Raw genomic sequence first — 22159 nt, 5'->3', positions numbered from 1 at the left:
TCGTAACCGCAGCTCCATCCCACTAAAGCAATGTGGAGGCGTCCCGGTGTAAATGAGGATCCGGCCTTGTAGGCCTTTTCTTGTAACTGGGAAGTCGAGCTGATTGCATTTTTGGTGATTTTTTTTTTTAAATAAAAATTTTAATGCTTCCCCCCACCCCAATCCAGTTTTTAACGTTCTGTAGATTGTTTTTTCCAGTGGTTTTGAAATGATTTGTCTTTTTCAAATATTTTAAATTTGGGATTAATTTTTGACCCCTTTACATTTTGTGGATGTTTTTACTCTTTTGTTTTTTGAAATATTGATTCCCCCTCCCCCCCAAATTTCGAGTAAATTTCCCCCATATTTCAGCCATATTGCCCCCCCGTCCCGTTTCCAAACCAGGTCTACTGGGAAGGTAGTGACAATGTTTTAAACAAGCCCCTGCCACCTCCATCCATCACGCACCTGCATCCAACACCCTGCTGGCTCTCCCTTCTCCAACGTACCTCCCCTGCTCCAGATCTCAACCTGTCCTGGTTATGTTTTCAGACATTAAGAAAGAAAGGTTTTAACGGTTGCGACAGCCCGGAACCCGACGGAGACGACTCCATTGACCAGAGCCCCCTGATGGAGGATAAATACCGCAAAGCCAGCGAGGATCTGGATATCCTCTTCAAACGATACGGTGTAAGTACTGCGCCCCTCTGGCCAGAAATCCTTCATTATGTTTTTCTTTTTTTCTTTTGTTCGATTTCTTTCCAATCCTACCCCCATCCCCGCCACCTCCCCCGCCCTCTCAACGTAACAGGCGCTGAACAAGAAGCACAGGGAATGCGAGAGCCCAGAAGGGGACGAGGTCTTTGCGCTGACCCCGCAGACGGAGGAGAAATATAAAAAGATTGATGAGGAGTTTGATAAAATGATGCAGAGTTACAGGCTCGCAGTGAGTAGCTGGTGGCCTGCACATCCTGCCCTGGACCCCTAGCAACGTAGAATGCAGAGCGGCGAGGGTGACCACTGTGCATGGCTTTGCTTACGGAGCCTTGCTCTGCCTTGTTCGTTTGCTCCCATCGAGCGTAGCAAACCCAGGGCTAGGGAATGTCTGGGAGGCAGAATGGTCTAATGGTTAGAAACAGGCCTTGGTGATGCCGAGGCCCCTGTAGGTCACTCTGCCAGCATAAAGAGGTGTTAAAGTGGGTGGAAATGCCTCCCTCCAGCTGGTATGGAGCTGGCAGAACAATCCTGTGCCCATCCTAATCTCCTCTTCTGGCCTAGGGGGCAGATCGGGGGCACGGCGAGAACACAACACATTACGGTTGTTCCCTCCTATACAAGGCCTGAGTCTCAGTTGCACCATTCTGGCCTTAAAATGGGTATAATTTACCCACCTTTACGCAGTCAGAGTGGCATGAAGAATTCTCGGGCCTGGTCTGCACTTAAAAGTTTTACAGGTATAACTCTTTTTGCTTGGGAGAGAGGGATCACCGTTCACTGAAATCATTATACTAGTCCAGCCCCTAGTGTGGCTGCAGTTAGAAAAGTGCCTTTTGCCAGCACAGCTTATTCCCCTCCCTGTACGAGCATAAGACACAGGAACTGTAACTGCAGCTGCACTAGGTGGGTTGCACTGCTTACTGATCAATGCAGCAGAGACGCCCTTAGCGTAAATGAGACTCCGGCCCGAGGGCCCAAATCCTCAGATATATTTAGGTGCCTGATTCCCATTGGTTTCGAAGGGAGTTAGGCACCTAAATACATTGGGCTTTGCTGTCTAACTCTGAGCCCCCACATTGGAAATGTTAAGACCAATAACCTTAAAAATCGGTCCCATTGCGATTAATACTGAGTCGAATCCTGAGGGGTTTTTTTTTTACTCCAGCAAACTCCTCTGAACTTCAGTGGGAGTTTTGCTTGAGTTCAGAACCTCTGTATGAATATGAGTCATGGTGGGGAAAGGGAGGGTCAGGTTATGACAGTTGCACCCGCTTTGGGATCAGATCCAGTTCGGAGCCACTTTTCTTTCAATTCATGCGAATCCATAAAGCTCCCGGCGCAGCTAGTGGATGTGGCAGAAATTCAGGGTGGCTTTAGCCTGAGACGACGGCCCTGGAGTGGCATCAGGACAGCGATGAAAGGGATTTGTGTCTAGGGAGGGAAGAGGGGCATTGCAAATTAGTGGTTAGTTCAAGGGAGCAAAGACTATTGAGGCAGGCAAGCCATCTTCAGGGGGATTAGCCTGTCAAGGGAGGCAGCCGTAATTAACTAACATTGCCGGGAGTAGAAAGGAAGGCAGTTTTCCAAGTGCTGGATGCAGGATAAAAAAAGTACCCCAACTCCTTCCTGCTGCTCCTTACAAGGCCACGGGAGTGAATTTTTTCTTTTTTTGAGACTTCACTCGTGCAAAGCCAGAGGTGTTTTTTTGGGCAGACTCTGCCAGTAAGAGATTGTGGGCCGGATGCTCATTTTCCCCATGCCACCCCTCTGGCAGCATAAAGGGACCTTCAAGTGAGTGTAACTGTCTCATGCGCTTTACACCACCAAAGTGGGGTAAAACTGGTTTTAGGGCTTATCTACTGAAGGAGTTGTTCCTAAATAACTCCATATGTTGACAGTTGTGTTCTGGAATAAGAGTGCCTTCTTTCTGCTTAGCTTAACTCCCTCAGAAAATGGGTTAAACTAACCACAGGATACAGCCCTCTTATTCCTGATTCAGAACATCCACACATGGAGTTATTCAGTTACAGCTGTTGAACTTTAAAGTCACACCCTACATGAATCTGCATTAACTTTCCATTGTGAACACGCCCTTAGTGTAAATGAGAATCGAGCCCCTGGAATAGGATTTTAAGGAAAGTTTAGCTCCTTGGGCTTGATTCTGCCTCATGCAGTTCATCTGGGGCTTTGCCACTGTCTTCGTTGGTACAAGAATCGCAGGGTAAAATTCTATGTCTTGTGCTACGCAGGAGGTCAGAGTAAGACCATCACAATTGTCACTTCTGGCCCTCAAATCTGTGGGTCTGATTCTCAGCTGCCCTACGCCTTGTCCTATCATTTACACCAGTGCAAAGTGGGTATAAGACGCTGCCAGATGAGTGTGTAGCATTCAGCACTCGCTTTGCCCTGGAGCAGATAGTTACCCAAGGGCAGGCGAATGGGGAAACGGGGTGCGATCAACCAATGCATTTTTTATTATTTGTATTATAGTAGTGATTACAGGCTGCAGTCTGGGACCAGGGCCCCATTATGCTAGGCACTGTGAACACGTATAAAAGAAGGAAAGTCCCTGTCCCCAAAACCTTGCAGTGTGCAGCATCCCAGAAGCAGGTTGATTAGTAACAAAAGCAGAGCATCTGCCTCCTTGACTTCACCTCTCTTGCAACAGGATTGAATTGTGGATTGTTGGAGCAGGTGCTTTTCTTTTTAACCAGCTTTTTGTGTGATAATGAGAACTAACACAACTCATCTGCCGGGGAAGCTCAGGACTCCCTGGTACAGAGAAACTGGCCTTAACAGGGTTCTGCATTCTGAGTGCATTTGAAACTGACTTCCAAGAAAAAGAAAAGTCATTGGCGTTTGGCTGATTAATGAACCTTCCCCCCCTCACCCCCGGATTTTGGATTGTTGTGTTCATTCCAAACCTTTGCCTGCCGTAACACTGCAGCTCCCAGAGTTCTGCAATCAGCTGCTGGCCTCTGGGGGAATGAGAGCTGCTGGTTGAGTGGTCATTTGCGTGCGCACAACTCTCTCCCCACCTGGGCAGGAGCATGGGGAAGATTGGTCGGTTAGTGGTTCAAAAGCGCAATGTGATAGTTAAGAGCTAAGTGCTGAATCCTGTCCTCCAATCCATTCATGTAACTCTCATGTCAGCAGGTTTCACACGTGCATCTGGGGTAGAATTATGCCCTTCGTTAGTCTTTCTTTCTTTCTTGTTATTTATTGCGCACTATTGCATTGTAGAAGTGCACAGCCAAACATTTAAGGGCCTGATTCTCACTGACAGTCGGGGTGTGTCTACACTAGTAATGCCACAGTAGCTGCATCGATGTAGTGTAGACACTTCCTACAGAACGACAGAAGGATTTCTTCTGTTGCTGTATCCATCTCTCTGAGGCCTGGCGTATGCGACAGGGTTAGATCGACGTAAGCTGCCCTCTGTCAACCCAGCTGTGGAAGTGCCTTCATGTAAATTGCGCTCCTGCCCCCGTAAGCGCCTCTCGACACCGATGGAGTAACACCAGCTCCCCAAGCGGCGTCGAGTCACGGTTGACGTAATTAGGACGCCGCAGTGTCCGTGCAGACACACCTTTGCTTTTGCGGACTATTACCGGCTTTCAGCCGCCTTCCCACAATGCCGCACCCCGGCAATACAGTCCGCACAAGTGCGTCTGTGAGGATGTGCCCCGCCGACGCCAGGAGCCAAGCGTGCGCGCGCACAAGCGATTTAATAGCGGTGGCTACACGCCGACGAAAGTTAGGGCGACATAGTGTCTGTAATGGAGACGTGGTCTAAGAGGCAGGAACGAGGCTGACAGAAGAATTCTTTCACCAGCTTAGGCCGTGTCTCAATTAGCACTGAGCTCGGCAAAGCTTTTGTCTCTCAGGGGTGTAAAAAAAACACCCGCCCTGAGCGACAGAGTTTTGCCAGCGTGAGCTCTCTTGGCACAGCACTACGTCGGCAGGACGCTCTCCCGCAAACATAGCTGCTGCTGCTTGTTGAGTTGGTTTCATTATGTCCACGGGAGAGCTACTCAGGACAGCCGTGCCGCTGTAAGCTTGTAAGTGTAGACCTGGCCCTAGCTGTGTCTACACTGTGGCTTAGGTCCGCGTCATTCCGGCTGCAAATTTTTCACAGCCTGGAGCAATGTGGTCAAGCCAATGTAACTTTGTAGTGTAGACCAGCCTTGAGTGTCCTCTATGCCACATTGGCTGTGTGTGTGGGAGGCGGGTGGGGGGATGAGCGGGAAAAAAAAAAGTGGCCATAAAGCTACGCCAGAGCTGTGTGAAGGGGCCTTAGCGTCAAGGAGAATCTGGCTCGTAAGGTCCCTTGCCCTGCAGAGCTTGCAGTCTTAAAGCTCAAGTCAAGTGATCTGTGGCAGCAGAAGCCCCAAGCAGAGAGTGGTCCTTAGCACCTGCTTGCTGCCTGAAACAGCTGGATGCCCTGGAGATCTTTGAAGGAGGTGGGGGATGATTGGTAGGGGGGTGGCTTTCCAAGCCAGGAGCTCCTGGGAGGACAGAGGCGCGACTTCGCCATTCTCTCTCACGCTCGTTCTTCCTCTCCTGCAATACAAAGCTGCATTTGCCCAGCAGCGCTTTTGTAATGACTTCTCGGTGACACCAAAAGGCCGGGAAGCTTCCTGGCTTCACAAGGCCAATGGAATTAAAAGAGGGTTTTAGCAAAGCCCTGAGAGAGCCTCCAAGCAGGTGCCTGCTCTCGCTAATGAAGAGCATAAGATAGAGTGATTGGATAATCTGGGCAAAGTCTGGCTTTAACAGGAACCGAGCGAGGTGAATCTGTCCCTTGAGCCAGGGGCCAAGGATCATGAATTAGAGGCATTTCCACTGCTTTGAAGGTCAGAGCCCCAGGTCTTTCCACTGACTGGAGTCGATAGGAGCCATCTGCAGCTTGCTTCTCTTGAGCAAAGCTGCACCTTGTAAATGCTTCGATCTGTCACTCTTTCTATTACAGTATCCACCTAGAGGCTCCAGTTGGGGTCAGCTGTGTGGAGCAGGGACTGTCTTTTTTGTTCTATGTTTGTACAGCACCTAGCACCGTGGGATCCGGGTCCAGGACTCCTAGGCGCTAGCACCATACAGAACATACATAATAATCGGGGCCCTTTCTGCAGCATGCACAGTGAGACAAGACAGGACCCCATTGTACATACATCTCGTAAAAGATGGTCACTGCCTTGAAGAGTTTACGATCTGATTAGACAAAGGAAGTATTATTATCCCCATTGAAGGGGTGGGGAATTCAGACACAGAGAGATTCAGTGACTTGCCTAAGGTCTTTCATAGGGTCTGTGGCAGAGGTGGGAATGCCCCAGAGTCTGAGGGTAGGTTAGTACTGTAACCCTAAGACCGTGCTCCCCTGAGAATGAGCACAGGTGCTATCAAACTTCATACTACTATGGAGGGAATAGCAAAGTTGTCCGAGGAAGCTCTTCAGGGCTGGGTCTGTGTATCCGTACAGAGCCTCGCACAATCCTGATCAGAGCATCTGGGTGCTACAGGAATACAGATAGTAGCTGTGAGTAGGGCCCTGGGATCTTACACTTCTGTGCAGAATCGACAGGATCTTTTCACTGAGATAGACTCAGCTGGATCCACAGCTGTGTAAGTCAGCGTAGCTCCGCTGACTTCGAAAGAGCCCTGGCCGCTCACACCAGCGGAGGACCTGGTCTGTTAAAACTCCACGGGGCTCCGTTTATCTCCCTCAGAGGTTGAAGGGAAGCTGCTGGCCCTTGTCTCCTGTGGATTCAGTGCTAAGAGCACTGCGTTATTCCCCGCTCTGGCATTCCAAGGGAGCCGCTTTGAGACATTTCCACCTCTCTGTGAGCTGTTTTAAAACCACTTTGCTGAGCTCTGGAGGTAAATATATGCAGGCGTTTAGTCAACACCCCTCTTCCCCCAAAGCAGCAGGTTACAATGCTTTTTAGCTTCAGTGTGCCCAGGTGGACATCCGTTTGCCCTTTTTTCTCCGTCTTCCTGGAGGGGATCCATGCCCCTTTGTGCCTGGGGCCAGATTCCCCACTGCCCTCCACCATTTTCACCAATGTAAAGTGGCTGCAGAATGCTAGCAAATGAGAATGGTGCTAGCTTTCACCCACTTTGCACTCGTATAAATGACCACACAAATTGCAGGGCAATAATGAACAGGGTGCATGTTTGGACCAGATCCTTAGCTGGTGTACATCAGTGTCGCTGCATTCCAGGCCGAGGATCTGGCCCGTTGTCGCGCCGTGAACCAAACAGAAGCCTGCTCCTTGGCGAAGTGCCTTTGGGTGACTCCCTCAGCTGCAGTCCCCGCTTTCATCTGCCTCTCTGTTCAGTCTGCAGTGCCCGCTCCGAACTTCGCCATGCCAGTGACGGTTCCGGTGACCAATCAAAACACGTTACAGTTCAGCAACCCCGGGGGCTCCTTGGTGACCCAGTCGCTGGTGACCTCTTCGTTGACGGATCCAAGACTCCTCTCACCACAGCAGCCGGCCCTGCAGAGAAACACTGTGTCACCGGGTTTGCCGCAGAGGCCAGCCAGCGCGGGTGAGTGTTTGGCCTAATGCTAGAATAGCCAAGAGGGGGCACCAGTGTCTTCATTCCTCTCACCCCTCACCCCTTCTATCTGCTGTCTACAGCACCTTGCACGGTAGGGTCTGGTCCGTGACTCGGGCTCGTAAGCACTCCTGCCGTACAAGCAATAAATAATAATAATACTTGAACAGGTCCTGGATGCCCAGCAAAGATCTCATGCGATGCAAATGGCAGACGCAATTCCTGTATCACCCCTAGAGCTGGGCAAAGAACAGAGTTTTCAGTTGGTTGACAATTCCGAAAAATGGGGCATGGAAAAATCGATTTGGGTTGAACCACTTGTTTCGAGAGGAGAGCATTCCTTCCCCATCCGTTCAGAGGTCCCCCTGAGGCCACTGCCATCAGCCTTCCCTTTTGTGCGTCGCAGAAATCCTGTATTTGCATGGTGTAAAGTGCGTTTTTCGACGCATGTCAGAGGAGAACAGCGAGCCGCACTGTCGTTTCTAAATCAAAAGCAGCGGTAATGCAGCAGAGCATGTGGTTGCCTTGTGTGAGGTAAAGGCTGGCGCCCGCGGCTCCAAGGCATCTCTGAAACGAGGATGCAGAATCCTGTGTACTGTGTGTGTCTCTGTCCTAGAACATCAGGAATCTGAGGTCAGTTACACGAAGGCTGCTTCGCACCGTGCTGTGTAGAAGGGCGTTTAAGTGAGTGTAACTGTAATGTATATCCCCTGGAAAGCCTCTTTACATTGCCAGCGCTGTGTAAAGGGACCTTAAGGTAAATTAAAATCTGGCCCTAATTATCTACCACTGGAAATTACTGGTTCAGAAAATCCTAGAGCAGATAGTCATCTGAGGATGTGGGCTTCTGAGTTCTATTCTTAGCTCTGAGTGGAGATTCCAGTGTAGTGGTTAGACCAGGGGACTGGGAATCAGGACTCCTGGGTTCTCTTTCCTGCTCCGTGAAGGAAGCGTGGTCTAGTGATTAGAGCAGGGGACTGAGAATTAGGATGCCTGGGTTCTAGCTCCTGATTTTGGGAGGGGATGTGAGGGCTAGTGGTTAGAGCAGTGGAATGGAAATCTGGACTCCTGGGTTCCTTTCCCAGCTGTCTGGGTGGTTATAGTGAGGGAGAGAAAGTGCGGATTGCTGGAAGAAATAACAGTCTCGAGATGTGGTTGAACAATTCAAAATAGCAAATAACTTCACAAAACTCAAAATCTGGTTGCAAACTCAAAGGGGATAAAGGGCTTGATTCCCTGGGAATAGCAAACCTTCCTTGGGAAGAGCTTTCTAAGCCCTAAGTGAAAAGCAGCTCTTCCCAACCGTTTATCTTCACATGACACCAGCACGGCAGGCTTCTCATCACGCCTCTCCAGCCGCCTTGGGAATGGTTTCCATTCGGTGCAAATGTTATGTGATAGATCCTCTTTCCAGTCCTGGAGCCGGGGGTGGATTCCCTTCTGCAGAGCGTGTGTCCTCAGGAAGGCTCGGAACAGCAAAGCCATGCTCTTTTCCAAGCCTAGTATTTTGGAATGAGCGACTGTGGTGTATGCCCAAAGGGAATGTATCTGTGTAGATATTGTTTCCACGCCTGGAAGTGCTGTACATTTTACCCTGGATTTTCTCGATGGGAATGTAACACTGTTGATTTCCCCCCTTGCCTCACATGCAAATAGTCAACCACTGCTCAATGCACTGAGTTCTGAACTAACTTTGTCTCCACGTCTCTTGTTGCTTTCCAGGGGCGATGCTCGGGGGAGACTTGAACAACACCAACGGAGCTTGCCCAAGCCCAGTTGGTGAGTAAGAGTGCAGCCCTCCTCCTTTTTGGATGCACACTGACCTAGAGCACTGGACTGGGATTCAGAAAATCTGGGTTGTGTTGCCAGCCCTGCCACTGACGGGCTGGGTGACTGTAGGCATGTCAGTGCCCTGCTCTGTGCCTCAGTTTTCCTACCTGTAAAATGGGGATATTGATACTGCCCTCCTTTGTAAAGTGTCTTGAGCTCTATTGATGGAAAGAGCTAGGTGTTATTACTGGTAGTAAAGATCCCCTCAGACAGCTAAAGTCAGGCCTGAAGTGCAATTTCAAACACTACCAAGTCTTTTAGATGTGGATTTTCAGGTCAGTAAATTTTGTGTGACGGGATAGGCCTGTGGTTAAACTGCTAGTCTGGGGCGCAGGAGATCTGGGTTTGGTTCCTGACTCTGCTGTAGGGGATAATTTTTTCTCTCCCATCTCTGCCCCTTTTTATAGTTATGTCTCAGGGGAGACATAAGCCCAATAGAATTTAAATCTGAGTCAAACTTTGCTTAGTCTGGTGGAGGAGAACAGTAGCCGTGTGGCCAATGCAATTGGCCGAGACTTAGGAGAGCTACGTTCAATTCCTAGCTGTATCACGGACTCCGTCTGTGACCTTGGGCAAGACATTTAGGGCCTGCTTCTCACTTATGCTAAAGCCCCTATATACCACTCCAACATCATAAAGGCACCTTAAACTACAACATCCACTGCCAGAGTGGGATGAAGGGACTTTGTGTCAATGAGAACTGGGTCCTCTGTGTCAGTTCCTCATCTGTAAAATGGGGCTAATAATACTCCACTTGTCCCACGTTGTGTCTGTTTCAATGGTAAACTCTCCAGGGCAGGGACGGTTTCATATCAGGTGCATGTACAGCCCCTCACGCAGGGCAGCCCTGATCGCTGTTGGATTTCTAGGTGCTCCCGTGCTGTTACTTCCAATAATAATGAGCAAAATTAAGCAAAAAGAGCCCTAAATCCAAATGAAGTGGCTGGGTTTAATGAGAGTGAGTCACTTTGGTGCAGCATAGAGGGGATTCAATCAAGGGTGAGTTTGGCCCTGAATGCTTTGATGTAAAAGAGATTGGAATTACGCTCCCAAGTGGGATTCAGGATGCTGGCTTATGACTGAAAACCCTGGGCTCTGGATCCTACAGCCACATGGACCCTTTAGAACAGGGCCAAACTCCAACCCCACATCCACTGTGCTGATTCTGTGCTGCCCATCCCAGGCTGCCATGTAGTCCAGAATCCCTATCGCACCATGCACTAGGAGCCAGGGCCCAGCATGCCCCATATGCAGGGTTGGCTGTGGGGGCAGTTCACCATAAGGCAGCTTATGTCAGACAGCCCCTCCCTTGTCCCATTGTGGTGCCTTTAGGCCTCCAGTATATTGCCAGAGTGGGGAGCAGGGACCAGAGTCTGTCCCCGGGTCTTCAGAGCATTCGAAATCTGGCTCTGAATTTTGTTGCTCGAGCTCATCTGCAAAGTCAGGGCTGCTGGGAAAGAGACACTAAGGACTGGCCTGTACCTCCAGGCAGAGACACGCTCTGTCACTTTCTGTCAAATCCCCCCCTGAAACTCCCCCACCTCCTCCCGGCCCCCACGTCAGCTGTTGTGAGCGGCTGTTCCAGCTTCTAGCTTGGCAGGTCCCATGAATGTCAGAATTGACGTCACTGAAGCATTCCTCTCATTCCTCCAGCCACTCCAGGAAATGGAAGCGGGGCTGCAGGGAGCCCTGCGATTCTCTCAGCTCCTGTTGTTTTCAACCCAGGCCTCATTCCCAAGATCCCATCTAGCCCCTGTCCCCACCAAGCCCCAGGCAAACTTCAGATGGCAGCATTTTGGGGCAGAGAAGTGGGGAAGGGGGGCACGCTCCTCGTATTCACTAGGTGGATGGGGCTCTATGGAGCTTCCAAAATCTTGGGGCCAGCCTTCGACTTCGGGTTCCACCTGAGGCAGTCGCTCCCCTCCTCCAGCCTTGTCCCCGTCACTAACGCCTCTCTTCTGTTCTCGCTCCCTCAGCTAGGGAGCTGAGCCTGGCAGGCACCCAGTCAGCACTGTGAGATCACCTGTGACCTCGGGCGCATTCCTCCCTTTGACCACAGGCCTCGATCACATTGGGGATTCCTAACCAGTGTGGAGCTGACGTACTGGCTCCATACCCAGCATCCAGCCCCAGGCAGAGAGAGGGGATTAGGGGGCCTGGCCAGAGTGCGTTCCACTGCGGCTGTTCTCCGATCCCTAGGATTCACAGGGGGCAGATCGGGGGCACGGCCAGAGCACACTCTGCCGTGGCTATTCTGTGCTCGTCAGGATCCATAGGGAGCAGAGCGTAGCAGTCATGAGGCTGCTCTAACTTACCTGCGGGGCTGGGCTGGCTGCAAACAATCTCAGGATCCAGGTGCAGACACATCTTAAGGTGTCCCCCCGCCCAAGTACAGGAATACAGTAACTGAGAATCAGGCCCCGTGTTTTCAGCCCTCCCTTGCTTACACTGAGTCCTGCTTTGCAGAACAATGCAGGGCTAGAGGACAAGGGTCTTCGGGAGAGCAGTAATACACTGCAGGCCATCTGAAACCAGCACTGCTGCCTTTTAGCTCCCTCTCTCCATATCCCTCCCTTTTCCCTAAGATGGGGGATCAGAAACACAGGACAGTCTCTGGGTCGAAGTGCCGGACGTTTGTGGCCAATGGAGTGTCTGATCCGGCGGCGATGGATGTCGCTGGGAATCCAGCCAGGGCTTTTGAGGGGAACTGGGCCTGAGCAGAAGGCTCTGAGATCCTGCTTTTCTGCTGACTTGTTTTCCTCTGCCCCCCTGCGGTCAGCGGAGGGGACAGAGCAGAACAGCTGACATGTGTCACGTTGGTTTCTGAGAGCAGCATGTTTCCTGTGTGGCTTTAACACACCACATAAGGGTTCTGGGCTAGATGCTGGCAGATAGCCAGCAAACAGTAGCAGGCATCTGGCCAGCCGTGCTGCTGACCATGGGGGTGGGATGCAGAGGAGTTCAAATGTGTGAGGTTTTTCTTCAGCCGAACTTCAACCTGCAGCCCACATCTCCCTCCTGTCCCTGCACTGCCCCTCCCAACCCCCTGAAAGACACAGCTCTGTGGATACAGGGGATTGCATAATTATTGCTATTCAGGGTTAGAACTCAGATCCTCCTGCTCCTACAGTGCAAGCCCATGCTGCTTGAACTCAAGGAGAATCCCTGCTAGCAGTATAGGGCTTATGACACATGGTGAGAAGTTCTGATTCCACCCAGCAGAGGGAAGTATTGCACATACACATCAGCCAGCCCACTGCAATATACACCCCCACATCTGCCCAGACAGTAAGGCAAAATGGTTACCATGGGAGCCATTTGTGCGTCTTATGTTAAGGAAGCCTTATCGCTGGAAAACATAAGTGTTTTGAACATTATTTGGCCTTGCCCCACTCTGCTTGCACATGGTCTTGCCTAAAACTCTATAGCAAGCGGCTGTGAAAAGAAATTTGCTGAAAGCGGTGAAGGTCGCACAGGAAATTTTATGCACCTCCATCATCAATTAATATAAAAGCTGGTGGCCTTGCAAACGAGATATGGTCTATGCAGAACACAGTGCACCCATGGACCAGGCTAATGTACTGATTTACCAACATGCTCGGGAGTTGCATTTGATGCAGGGGTGCACACACCCCTCCGAGCCCCTTTACAGGGCATAAGCCGGCCTCTAACTATTTGGGGTCAGGAGGAAAGCTTCCTCAAGGGCAAGCTATCCCATTGCTACCAGGGTTCTTGGCGCTTTCTTGGAAGCAGCAGGTACTGGCGACAGCAGTTGGTACTGGTTAGAGGCAGCATACTAGGCCAGATAGACCACGGGTCTGGCAATTCCTATGTTCCTTCAATACAGAGCAGATTCAACTCCCCCCAGAAGTTCCCTCCTCTATATTCTTGACTGGTATGCAGCCACTGTACCAGCTCTGACTGTACCCCCTTCCCAGGGCCAGCATAGGGGCATTGCCAAGGAAAGGGGCACAGCCAGAGTTCCTTTATGTTCCAGTGATCTTCTGCTACGGGCCAAATTCTGGAGGCCGTTGGCAGCCAATGCAAATTAGAGCAGCCTTGAGGCTTCTCTAACTTACTTGGGGGGTTCCAAGCTAGGACAGAGCAGTCCTAGAAGCGGATGAGAGCAAAGAGGGCTCTACGACAGCTTTGCCATCACCCTCCTGCTCAGCTGTGTCAAACGCTCCTTAGCTGTAGCTGAGGATTGGGCCCAGTAATCTGACAACACATCGTCACGTTCTCGTTGGGCCTGATTCCCCTCTTCTGCGGAGCCTGAGCCAAAGCCCAGCTGTAGTCAGTGGGAGCATTTCCATCAGCTTCAGCAAAGTCAGACACGTATAGGGGTGTGGTGGCTTCATTGACTTCAGTGCAGTTCCAGATTTGTAGCTGTGCAGAACACTGCATTTGTGCCCCAGGCCAATGTAAACGCCCACGCCCACCTCCCTCCAGTGTCAGGGCATTACCATTTGGAGTCAGAGATCTGGCAGGGTAATCAGTGGGTATAAATTACAATACAACTCACTTGAAGACCCCTGCACCAGAGCAATCATGAGGTGGGTCAGACCTCTGGGACGACTGACCAGTATCCAGGTTGAGCAGGTTTTCACCCCAGCTGGGCACATGTCATGTCTGAAACACCACTGCCACCAAGCCACCCCCTGAAATGCAGACGTAGCGCGATGGTGAATCTGATTAATAATGCAATCAGTGAGCTATTTTCCCCAGTCTCATGTGTGATGAATATGAGGGCTGAATCTTGGTGATTGCTAAATGTCTCTCTATCTTAGGGGCCTATTCAAAAAATAATAATAATAATAATCTCATCAGAACAATAATCTCATCCAATTTATTCTTTTCCTGACATTCATCAAATCTTTTTATCATTTTTGTGTGTGTGCTTTGCAAGTAAAATTCTAAACTGGGATGCGGGGGGGAGGTGTGTGCAGAGGAGGGCAGACCTCTGCACTTCACGGGGATGTTGGGATAAGGGGCCCTGATTCTCAGTTACACTTTAAAGTCAGTGTGACTGTGATTTATGCCCTCTTTGAGGTCCCTTTATGCTGCCAAAATGGCTCAAAGAGGCCCATTATAAATGAGAATCAGGCCCTTATTTATTACTTGTATTGCAGTAATGTCTGGAGGCCCCAGTAAGTGGGAGGAAGGGTGATCTGGTGGTTACGGTTCTAGACTGAGGCTCTAGAAAGGTGGGGTCAAGTCCCAGACATTGGTGCAACATTCGGCAAATCTTGGTGCCTCAGTTCCCCATCTCTAAAAAGGGGATAACAACTCTACTCTGCCTTATAGCAGAGTTGTATGACCAGGATGGGCTGGCACTAGACTGGAATTCAGGAGAGCTGGCTTTAGATCTCAGCACTGCCACAGATTTAAAACTAAATCAGTTTCACCGGTTCCTTCTTCGCACAGTTGCCAGCATATCCGTCTCAGATGCTGAAGGCTCTGAGTGCGAGCCTCAGCCAGGGCAGCATTGTTACATAAGAAAGACATAGTTGGTAACAGGCTCTTAAATCTAGCAGAGAAAGGTCCAATATGATCCAAAGGTTGGAAGCTGAAGCCAGACAAATTCAGACTGGAAATAAAGTGCACAATTTTGGGTAATTAACCATTGGAATAGCTTGACCCAGGCTCACAGTGGATTCTCCATCCCTGGCAATTTTAAATCAGGATTGGCTCTTTTTCAAAAAGATGGAATTATGTTATGGAAGTTCTCTGGCCTGTGTTACACAGTAGGTCAGACTAGATCAGAGGTCCCCAAACTGTGGGGCGCGCCCCCATGGAGGAGGGCAAGGAAGAACATTTGGGGTGGGGTGCGGCGGGGCTTGGGCCAGCCCCCATGGGGGGTGGGGAGGGAGCGCCACCCTGCCCTACTCTGGCCCCGCCCCCAGCCTCGGCACTGGTCCATTCCCAGACCCACCCCCAGCCTTGGCCCCTGGCCACGGCTCCATTCCCGGCCCTGGACCCAGACTCGCCCCCAGCTGCGGCCCCATCTTTGGCCCACTTACCCCATCCGTGCCCCCCTCCCACCCAGCCATGGCCCTACCGGCTCCTGGGGGGACGCACGGACAGGGATGGGGCGGGGTGCGACTGTGAAAAGTTTGGGGATCCTGGCCTAGATGATCACAACGATGCCTTCTGGCCTTGGAATCTATGACAACAAAAATTCATTATGGCTTGTGAGGTGCTCAGAGACTGTGGTGGTGGGACCAGCTGAGAACTAAGCTGGGCGCTGGGCATTTTTGTCAGACTGCCCCTGCCCCAAAGAGCTCCCAGTTCGAAGAGACCCAACTGACAAAGGCTGAGAGCAAGGAAGGATCACTGGGCCTGATTCTCTTTTACTCGAAGACTCCTTCGTGTCACTCTAGCAGTGCAAGGGGCCTCAAAATGGGCAGAAATTACTTTAAGCCCTCATTGCTCTGCCTGCATGGTGTAAAGGGGACTTCGTCTAAGTCAGAACCACGCCCCTACTTTTTGGCTTTGCAGCCTTTGAACACTCATTCTGCAGGGGTGTAAATGACTGCAAGATGTGCCAGGCCATGGAGAATGGGGTCCTAGGTGCAGGGCAATGGAGAACCGAGCCCTACATCTCCCCCTCCGACTGTTTCCGAAATGTCTTTGCTTCCCCCTCCTTGCAGGAAATGGGTATGTCAGTGCCAGAGCCTCGCCGGGTCTCCTCCCGGTCTCAAACGGCAACACCATGGGCAAGATCATCCCAGCAAAGTCACCGCCGCCACCCTCCCACGGCACGCAGCTCGCCGCCAACAGCCGCAAGCCGGACTTACGCGTGATCACCTCGCAGGGCGCAAAGGGTTTGATGCACCATTTGGTGAGTGCCGCTGAATTCTGAGGGGGCGGAGGGAGAATTCTCTCAGTGTCTGGGCTGCGGCAGCTCCCACTGGCAACCAGATTCCCCGGTCATAGCCCATCCGGCTGCAGCAAGCCGGGGTGTTACCACTGGCTTGTTACTCTAGACTGCTGCGGTATTTCCCAGTAACAGTGCATTATGCTGCAGCTGATGACAGAGGTGCCGCTGGATTATTACTATAAAGTACGCTTAGTATTCCCCAGTAATGACCCATAATGTTGCAGTTTACAATGGTGTTGCTATAGACTACTGCAGTGTTCCCCAGGAGTAGCCCATCACTCCCAGGTGCAGGGGACTGGACTAGATGACCTCTCGAGGTCCCTTCCAGCCCGCCATTGCTAGGATTTGATGATTCTCAGATTGTAAAGGTGTATGACTGGCTCTGTTTTAGGGGCCCGACTCTCGTTTAGACTAGGACTGCTTTGCACTAGGACTGTGTCTGGTAACACAAAGAAGTTTTAAAGAAAGCGTAAATACAGTGGACCAGATTTTCAGTTATGCCCAGGCCCCTTTAAACCCCTCATGAAGTGACTACAAAGTGTAATTTATACCCATTTTCAGGCAGCTTTGGATGCCCATAGCGGTGTAAAATGGCCTCCGTGTAAATAAGAATCAAGCCCTGGCGGGAAAGGGATGTTCATTCTGGGCTTGTCTTCACTGCAAAGTAAACTCGAGTTATAACCTGAGCGTTGCCTCTCACTTGCGTCCTGTCCACACGCACAAACCCTTCACTCAAGCGTGGTGTTATTAACTCACGCTGACTGGCCCGTGAAGGGGTATAGATTACAGCTTGAGTTAACCCATCAGCTGCTAACACAACACTGTGGTTCTGTCCACACTGCAGATAAAAGGTGTGAGCTTAATGTGGATTAGCTAACTTGGGTTAAAATAGCAGTGAAGACACGGTAACTCCGCTTTTAAATTGGGTGAGAGCTCAAAGTCAACCCCAGGCTCCCCCGGGGCTTTAACTCAAGCTGCTAACCCAAGTTAAGAACACCGCTTTTTTGCAATGTAGACCTGCCCTCTGTGCAGGAATTGCTAACTGGAGTGGTGTTAACTTGAGAGATAACTGGAGTTAACTCTGTAGTGAAGACACAGGTATTGAGTTAGCTAACTTGGTTTTAAAACCCCCTCACACCTTTCTTCTCAGCCTAGACAGTCCCAGTCAGAGCACTCAGAATATGTCTACATTACAGCTGCTATAACAGCAAAGGTACTGCATGGCAGCTGTGCTCCTGGAGTGTGACGTTTTTCACAGCCCTGAGCGACGCAGCTCGGTCAACCTATGTTTTTAGGTGTAGCCCAGGCCTTGCATGCTGAAAGTTACTTACTCACATGAGTGTATGCAGGACTGGGACTGAAGAGAATCCGTCAAAACTGTCTATGCAAAAAATAAAATGAAGCAAAAGATTCCAATGCACAAAAAGCCAGGGAAAAGTTTTGAAAAAACAAAACAATATTGGCCAGTTCAAATCCAAAATAATAGACGGGGATCACACCAAGTTTCTGAGACCTTGTCTACACACACAAGTTGTCCCACGTTAACTATACCAGTCTCGTTAAAGGGATGCAGCATCCCCTAGTGTGGACACAGTTAGACTGATGTAAAGATGCTTATACTTTCCTGTACAGGGGTTGAATGGGTCTAACCGTATTGGTAAAAGTCATACTTCTAAACTATATAATTATACCAGTGCACAAACTGTGTGTAGAGCATGCTTTAGCTATTTTGCAGAAGTTTCTCAGGAAGATAAATGCATTAGCTTCTTTATTTCTGCTCATGAGAACGCAGCAGTAAAGACTGAAGACTTGAATTCCCAGTTACACTAAGGCCTCTTTACGCCATTATGGCAGTGTAAACGAGTCCTAAAGTGGATGTTGATATCATTTATGGCCACCTGAGGGCCCCTTTCTCCTGCCAGAGCTGGGTAAAGGGGCCTTAGTGTAAATGAGAATCAGACCTTTGGAGCTGGGCTTGGAAGCAGTTGGCGAAAGGCGTCAATGTAACTGTGCCTCTTGGCTTTATTTCTGTTCTTCTGCATTCAGACGGAGGACCACTTGGATCTGGTGAGTTGCCTTGTGCTGTGTGTGTTTCCTTAGAGTTGTGGGGTGACATGTTTTTTTGGTTCCTTTAACACTCCTTAAACACCAGGCCTGGAGGGATGGGGGCAGGGTTAAAGAAGGCACTGAATATCATGGGCCTAATTCTCATTTTCTCCAAGGCCCCCTTTACACTGCTCTGGTGGTGTAAAGGAGCCTTAAAGTCAGTGCAACTCTAATTCCCAGTCCTATGATTTTGTAGAGCCACCTAGAATTGGGCCCTAGGAATCTATATGTTAGGGAAAATCATTTTCTGCATGGCAAAGAAAAGCTGTAGGCCCGGGGTCCCCAGCTGGTTTAAATTAGCACGGTTCCATTGAAGTCAAAGGGCCAACTCTCCAGCTGGTGTTAACATTGGTGTCACTCCAGTCTAGTCAATGGACCAGACTGGACTAATTGGTGTAGACTGGTGTCACTCCACTGGAGTCAATGGGCCAGATCCCCAGCTAGGATAAATCAGCATTGGCGTCACGGAGCCGTATCCTCAGCTGGTATAAATCAGCGTAGCTCCAGTACATTCAAAAGAGCTACGCTGATTTACACCACTTGGGGATCTGGCCTAACGCCGTTACAAGAGAAGCAGGAAATAAATCAAGTTCTTCAAATATTAAAAACTCTTAAAAAACAAAACAAAACAATACCCCAAAACCCAAAACCGGAAAGTGAAATCGGAATTCACCGTCCCACAAGTTCATTCACAAGAACTAATTTCTGCAGAGGAACACGGCTTCTCATTATTTTTACAGCGTTTCCTGCCAGCAAAGTGAGTGCTGTCACCTTGTTTGTGGCAATGATCCCATCTCGTCCTGATGCTATTCTGGTGCAGTGCGGACGGGTAACAGGGTCGTGGCAGTCAGGGAAGGTTGTAATAGCCATACATTGTAGTGCTACAGGGCAATGGATGGCAGAGCGCTGATGGAAAGGTCTCCGGAGGCAAGTTGCAGGTAGACACGGGCAGGTGCCTTTCCCATTCTGCTAACAAGCAGTGTGGCCTAGTAGGTAAAGTACTGGATGGGGACTCAGCAGATGTAGGTTCTACTCCTGGCTCTGCTGCTGGGTGACCTTAGGCAAGACATGTCCCTGCTCTATGTCTCAGTTTCTCCTGCTGTAAAATGGGGATCACGGTAAGGACCTCCTTGGTAAAGCACTTTGAGATCGGCTGATGAAAAGTGCTGTTTAAGAGCTAGGCAGTATTATTACTGTATAAACCCATCCCATTTAGTGCAAACAATCCCCTGGCTCTGTTAACACGAAGGTCAGCTCAAACCTTCTCCTCCTGCTTGGCTCCCTCCTTTTTGCTCAGCCCACACCCCGGGTCCTCCTCCTATAAACCACCTCTCCCACCTCCTTTATACAGAGGCATGGCAATGAGTCACCTGCCTCTCAGTGAGTCAGCAGAGTCCTCTTAACTCTTTGCCAGCAGGATCAACCCCAGCTAACAGAGTGGGCGTGTTTCTGGCAGCTTCTAAACCATAGACCATGGAGAGCACCACATGAGGGTTCACAAACTATTTAAAGGGATATTACCTTATTCCTATACACAACATTGAGACTTTTAATTCGAAGTGTGGAGCAATCCCCATCCACCACGACTTCCGGGACAAGAGATTCCACCTGGGAGCATGTATGCATGATGTTGTAATGATCTTGAATGGAAGTGTGGTACTCAGAACAGTTAATGATCTTGCAGGGCTGTCAAAATAACCAGGGGGAGTGGAGAGCATTAAAATGCTGACAAAATTTGCCTGCATGGTGAGGTACTAAAACTTTGTTAATTGAGATAACCTGGCATGGCGTGAAATCACAGCGAGTCCTAAGTTGCTGACTTGATTGCAGTGTTGGGGCCTGATTCTCATTTACACTTACAACTATTTTAAGGCCCCTTTACCCTGCCAGAGTGGTGGCAAAGGGCCGCAGGCCCCTGTGTGCTTTACAATTTTATCATCTTGCTATTGGTGTAACACTCCCATCAACCCTGCAGAACGGAAGAAGCTGCCTCTCTGCGTTCGCTCTTTATGGGAGTTGTTTTTCACATTGTTTGGGGGGAAAGCTGTTTGTTTGGCTTCGTCCTGAGCCTTCCCGGAATCTTCAGAGTCAGGGAATAGGAGCAGCGCTTGTTCCGTACAGGCTCAAATTCACTCCTGTGCAGAGGGTCTGCAGAAAATCTAAAGGCCTTGTCTACACTGGAGGAATTGACCGGAATAGCTATTGTGCAATAAACTGTTCTACAAAAACTATTCCAGAAGAACTCTTGTGTGGACACTTGTATTCTGGAATAGCTATAGTGCTTTAGGGTTTGTCTACACGCTAGATTTACTCCAGATTAAGGTAATTTAAAACAGAATACCTATTCTTGAGTAACTCCATGTGTGGGCCAATTTCCAAAGCGGATGAAGCTGATTAAGGCACTCTTATTCTAGAATAAGAGCCTTTATACATGGAAAAAGAAAAGGAGGACTTGTGGCACCTTAGAGACTAACCAATTTATTAGAGCATAAGCTTTCGTGAGCTACAGCTCACTTCTTCAGATGCATATCGTGGAAACTGCAGTTTCCACGATATGCATCTGAAGAAGTGAGCTGTAGCTCACGAAAGCTTATGCTCTAATAAATTGGTTAGTCTCTAAGGTGCCACAAGTCCTCCTTTTCTTTTTGCGAATACAGACTAACACGGCTGTTACTCTGAAACCTGTCTTTATACATGGAGTTATTCCTGAATAACTGTTCCAGAATAACCCCAGGTGTAGACAAGCCCTGAAATTTCCATCCTACTTTTTTCTGAGATAACTTCTCCTTGTAGACATACCCTTACAAATTCCATGTAAATCCTAGTCTGAGAACTAAGGGCCTGATTCTCTCTTGCCCTTTACCTTGGGCAAAGTAAATGCAAAATACCACCAATCTTTGCACTTGTTTTGCGCTGGTGTGACTCAAAAGGGGCCTGATTCCCATTTACTCTAAGGTTCCTTTACACTGCTCCGGTTATGTAAAGGGACCTTAAAGTGAGAGTGACACCCTTTCTAGTGTAGGCAAGGCCTTAGTGTAAATGTAAATCAGGCTCCATGTGCAAGGCAGTGGGGGAACCGGGCCCTTGAAATGAGACTGAAGTGGTGCATGGTCCTTTGGCTGGTGGATCCCAGCTCTGATTTCCTTTCCCCTTGCCTAGGAGCTCAGGTAAGGTCTGTACATTGGCTTCTCAGGAGCCAGAGAAGACAAAAAATGGCTTTTGGAAGGTCAGGGTCAGAGCAGCACACTGCTCCCAATCCCAGAAGGTAATCGTCGTCTTGGCTTGTTACCATGGGCTGGCTGGACCCCAAACTAAATCCTAGCCACCACTAAGGCATTTGTCTTAAATACTCTTAACCCATGGGGCAGTGGTCACAGCCCGGGCTATTGCTGGCTGCAGGATGCGCGCCTGGGAAACCAGTTTCTCCAGCCTTAAGGTTTAGTCATTATAGCCCGTATAATTGTCTGCTCTTGGTTATTTGGAGCCGATCAGTTCACCGACCTGCCGCTTTGCAAAGAGCTGGCTTCTGAAACTGGTGCGTCAGGGTGCTGCCAGGCTAAGGAGACGCTGACTGACCGTTTGGTGCCTTTAAATGCTAAGGAGTGGTGGAGTGGGGAGGCTCGGGAGTTGCATCAGTCTTGAGCATGAATCCTGTCTGAATCTGTCTCTGTCTAGAGGCCTATAGCACCCGTCTCGTCGTCTCTGAACTCTTCCTGGGTAAATTAGATCCGCACAGCTGAGGTCTCCTGGCGGCATCTTCATGTGCCGTTTTCTGACATGGTTCCCTTGTTCCTTGTCGTTCTCAACCCGCAAGGCAGCTGTCGCCCTGAACTCCCATTACCGGGCGCAGACAGCAACTCGCTGTCTCAACCGGGGCCCTAAATGACCCAGGGGGCATCGTGCCATGCCAAGCACGGTCTAAGCTGGATTCTGTTTCAGGCTTCACTGGGTTACATGTGCCCAGGTGCCACGGATTAGAGTCAAGCCTCTTGAGTCTGATTTAAATCAGATTAGCATAGGCAGCCCGGATTATCTGATTTGCAAACAGGGCCTAATCTTGCCCTCAGATCCACCCAAATAACTGGGGGG

At 49.8% G+C, this 22159-nt stretch overlaps 1 protein-coding gene across 7 annotated transcripts in view; it reads left to right on the top strand.

The window, feature by feature from the left end:
* MEF2D (myocyte enhancer factor 2D) overlaps window positions 1-22159 on the top strand; it is a 176618-nt gene that overhangs the window by 135634 nt on the left and 18825 nt on the right. For 4 of the 7 annotated variants that reach the window (XM_073323277.1, XM_073323280.1, XM_073323278.1 and 1 more), the window contains 5 exons: window positions 532-669; window positions 7035-7245; window positions 8977-9033; window positions 15735-15925; window positions 18011-18031. In XM_073323277.1, coding sequence (XP_073179378.1) covers window positions 532-669; window positions 7035-7245; window positions 8977-9033; window positions 15735-15925; window positions 18011-18031 — 618 coding nt within the window. The remainder of the gene's footprint in view (window positions 1-531; window positions 670-7034; window positions 7246-8976; window positions 9034-15734; window positions 15926-18010; window positions 18032-22159) is intronic. The other 3 variants (XM_073323282.1, XM_073323281.1, XM_073323283.1) reach the window with 1 other exon arrangement.

Source organism: Lepidochelys kempii, chromosome 24, assembly GCF_965140265.1.
Source record: "Lepidochelys kempii isolate rLepKem1 chromosome 24, rLepKem1.hap2, whole genome shotgun sequence".
Lineage (NCBI taxonomy): Eukaryota > Metazoa > Chordata > Testudines > Cheloniidae > Lepidochelys > Lepidochelys kempii.
This window is presented reverse-complemented; position numbering and strand designations above follow the sequence as displayed.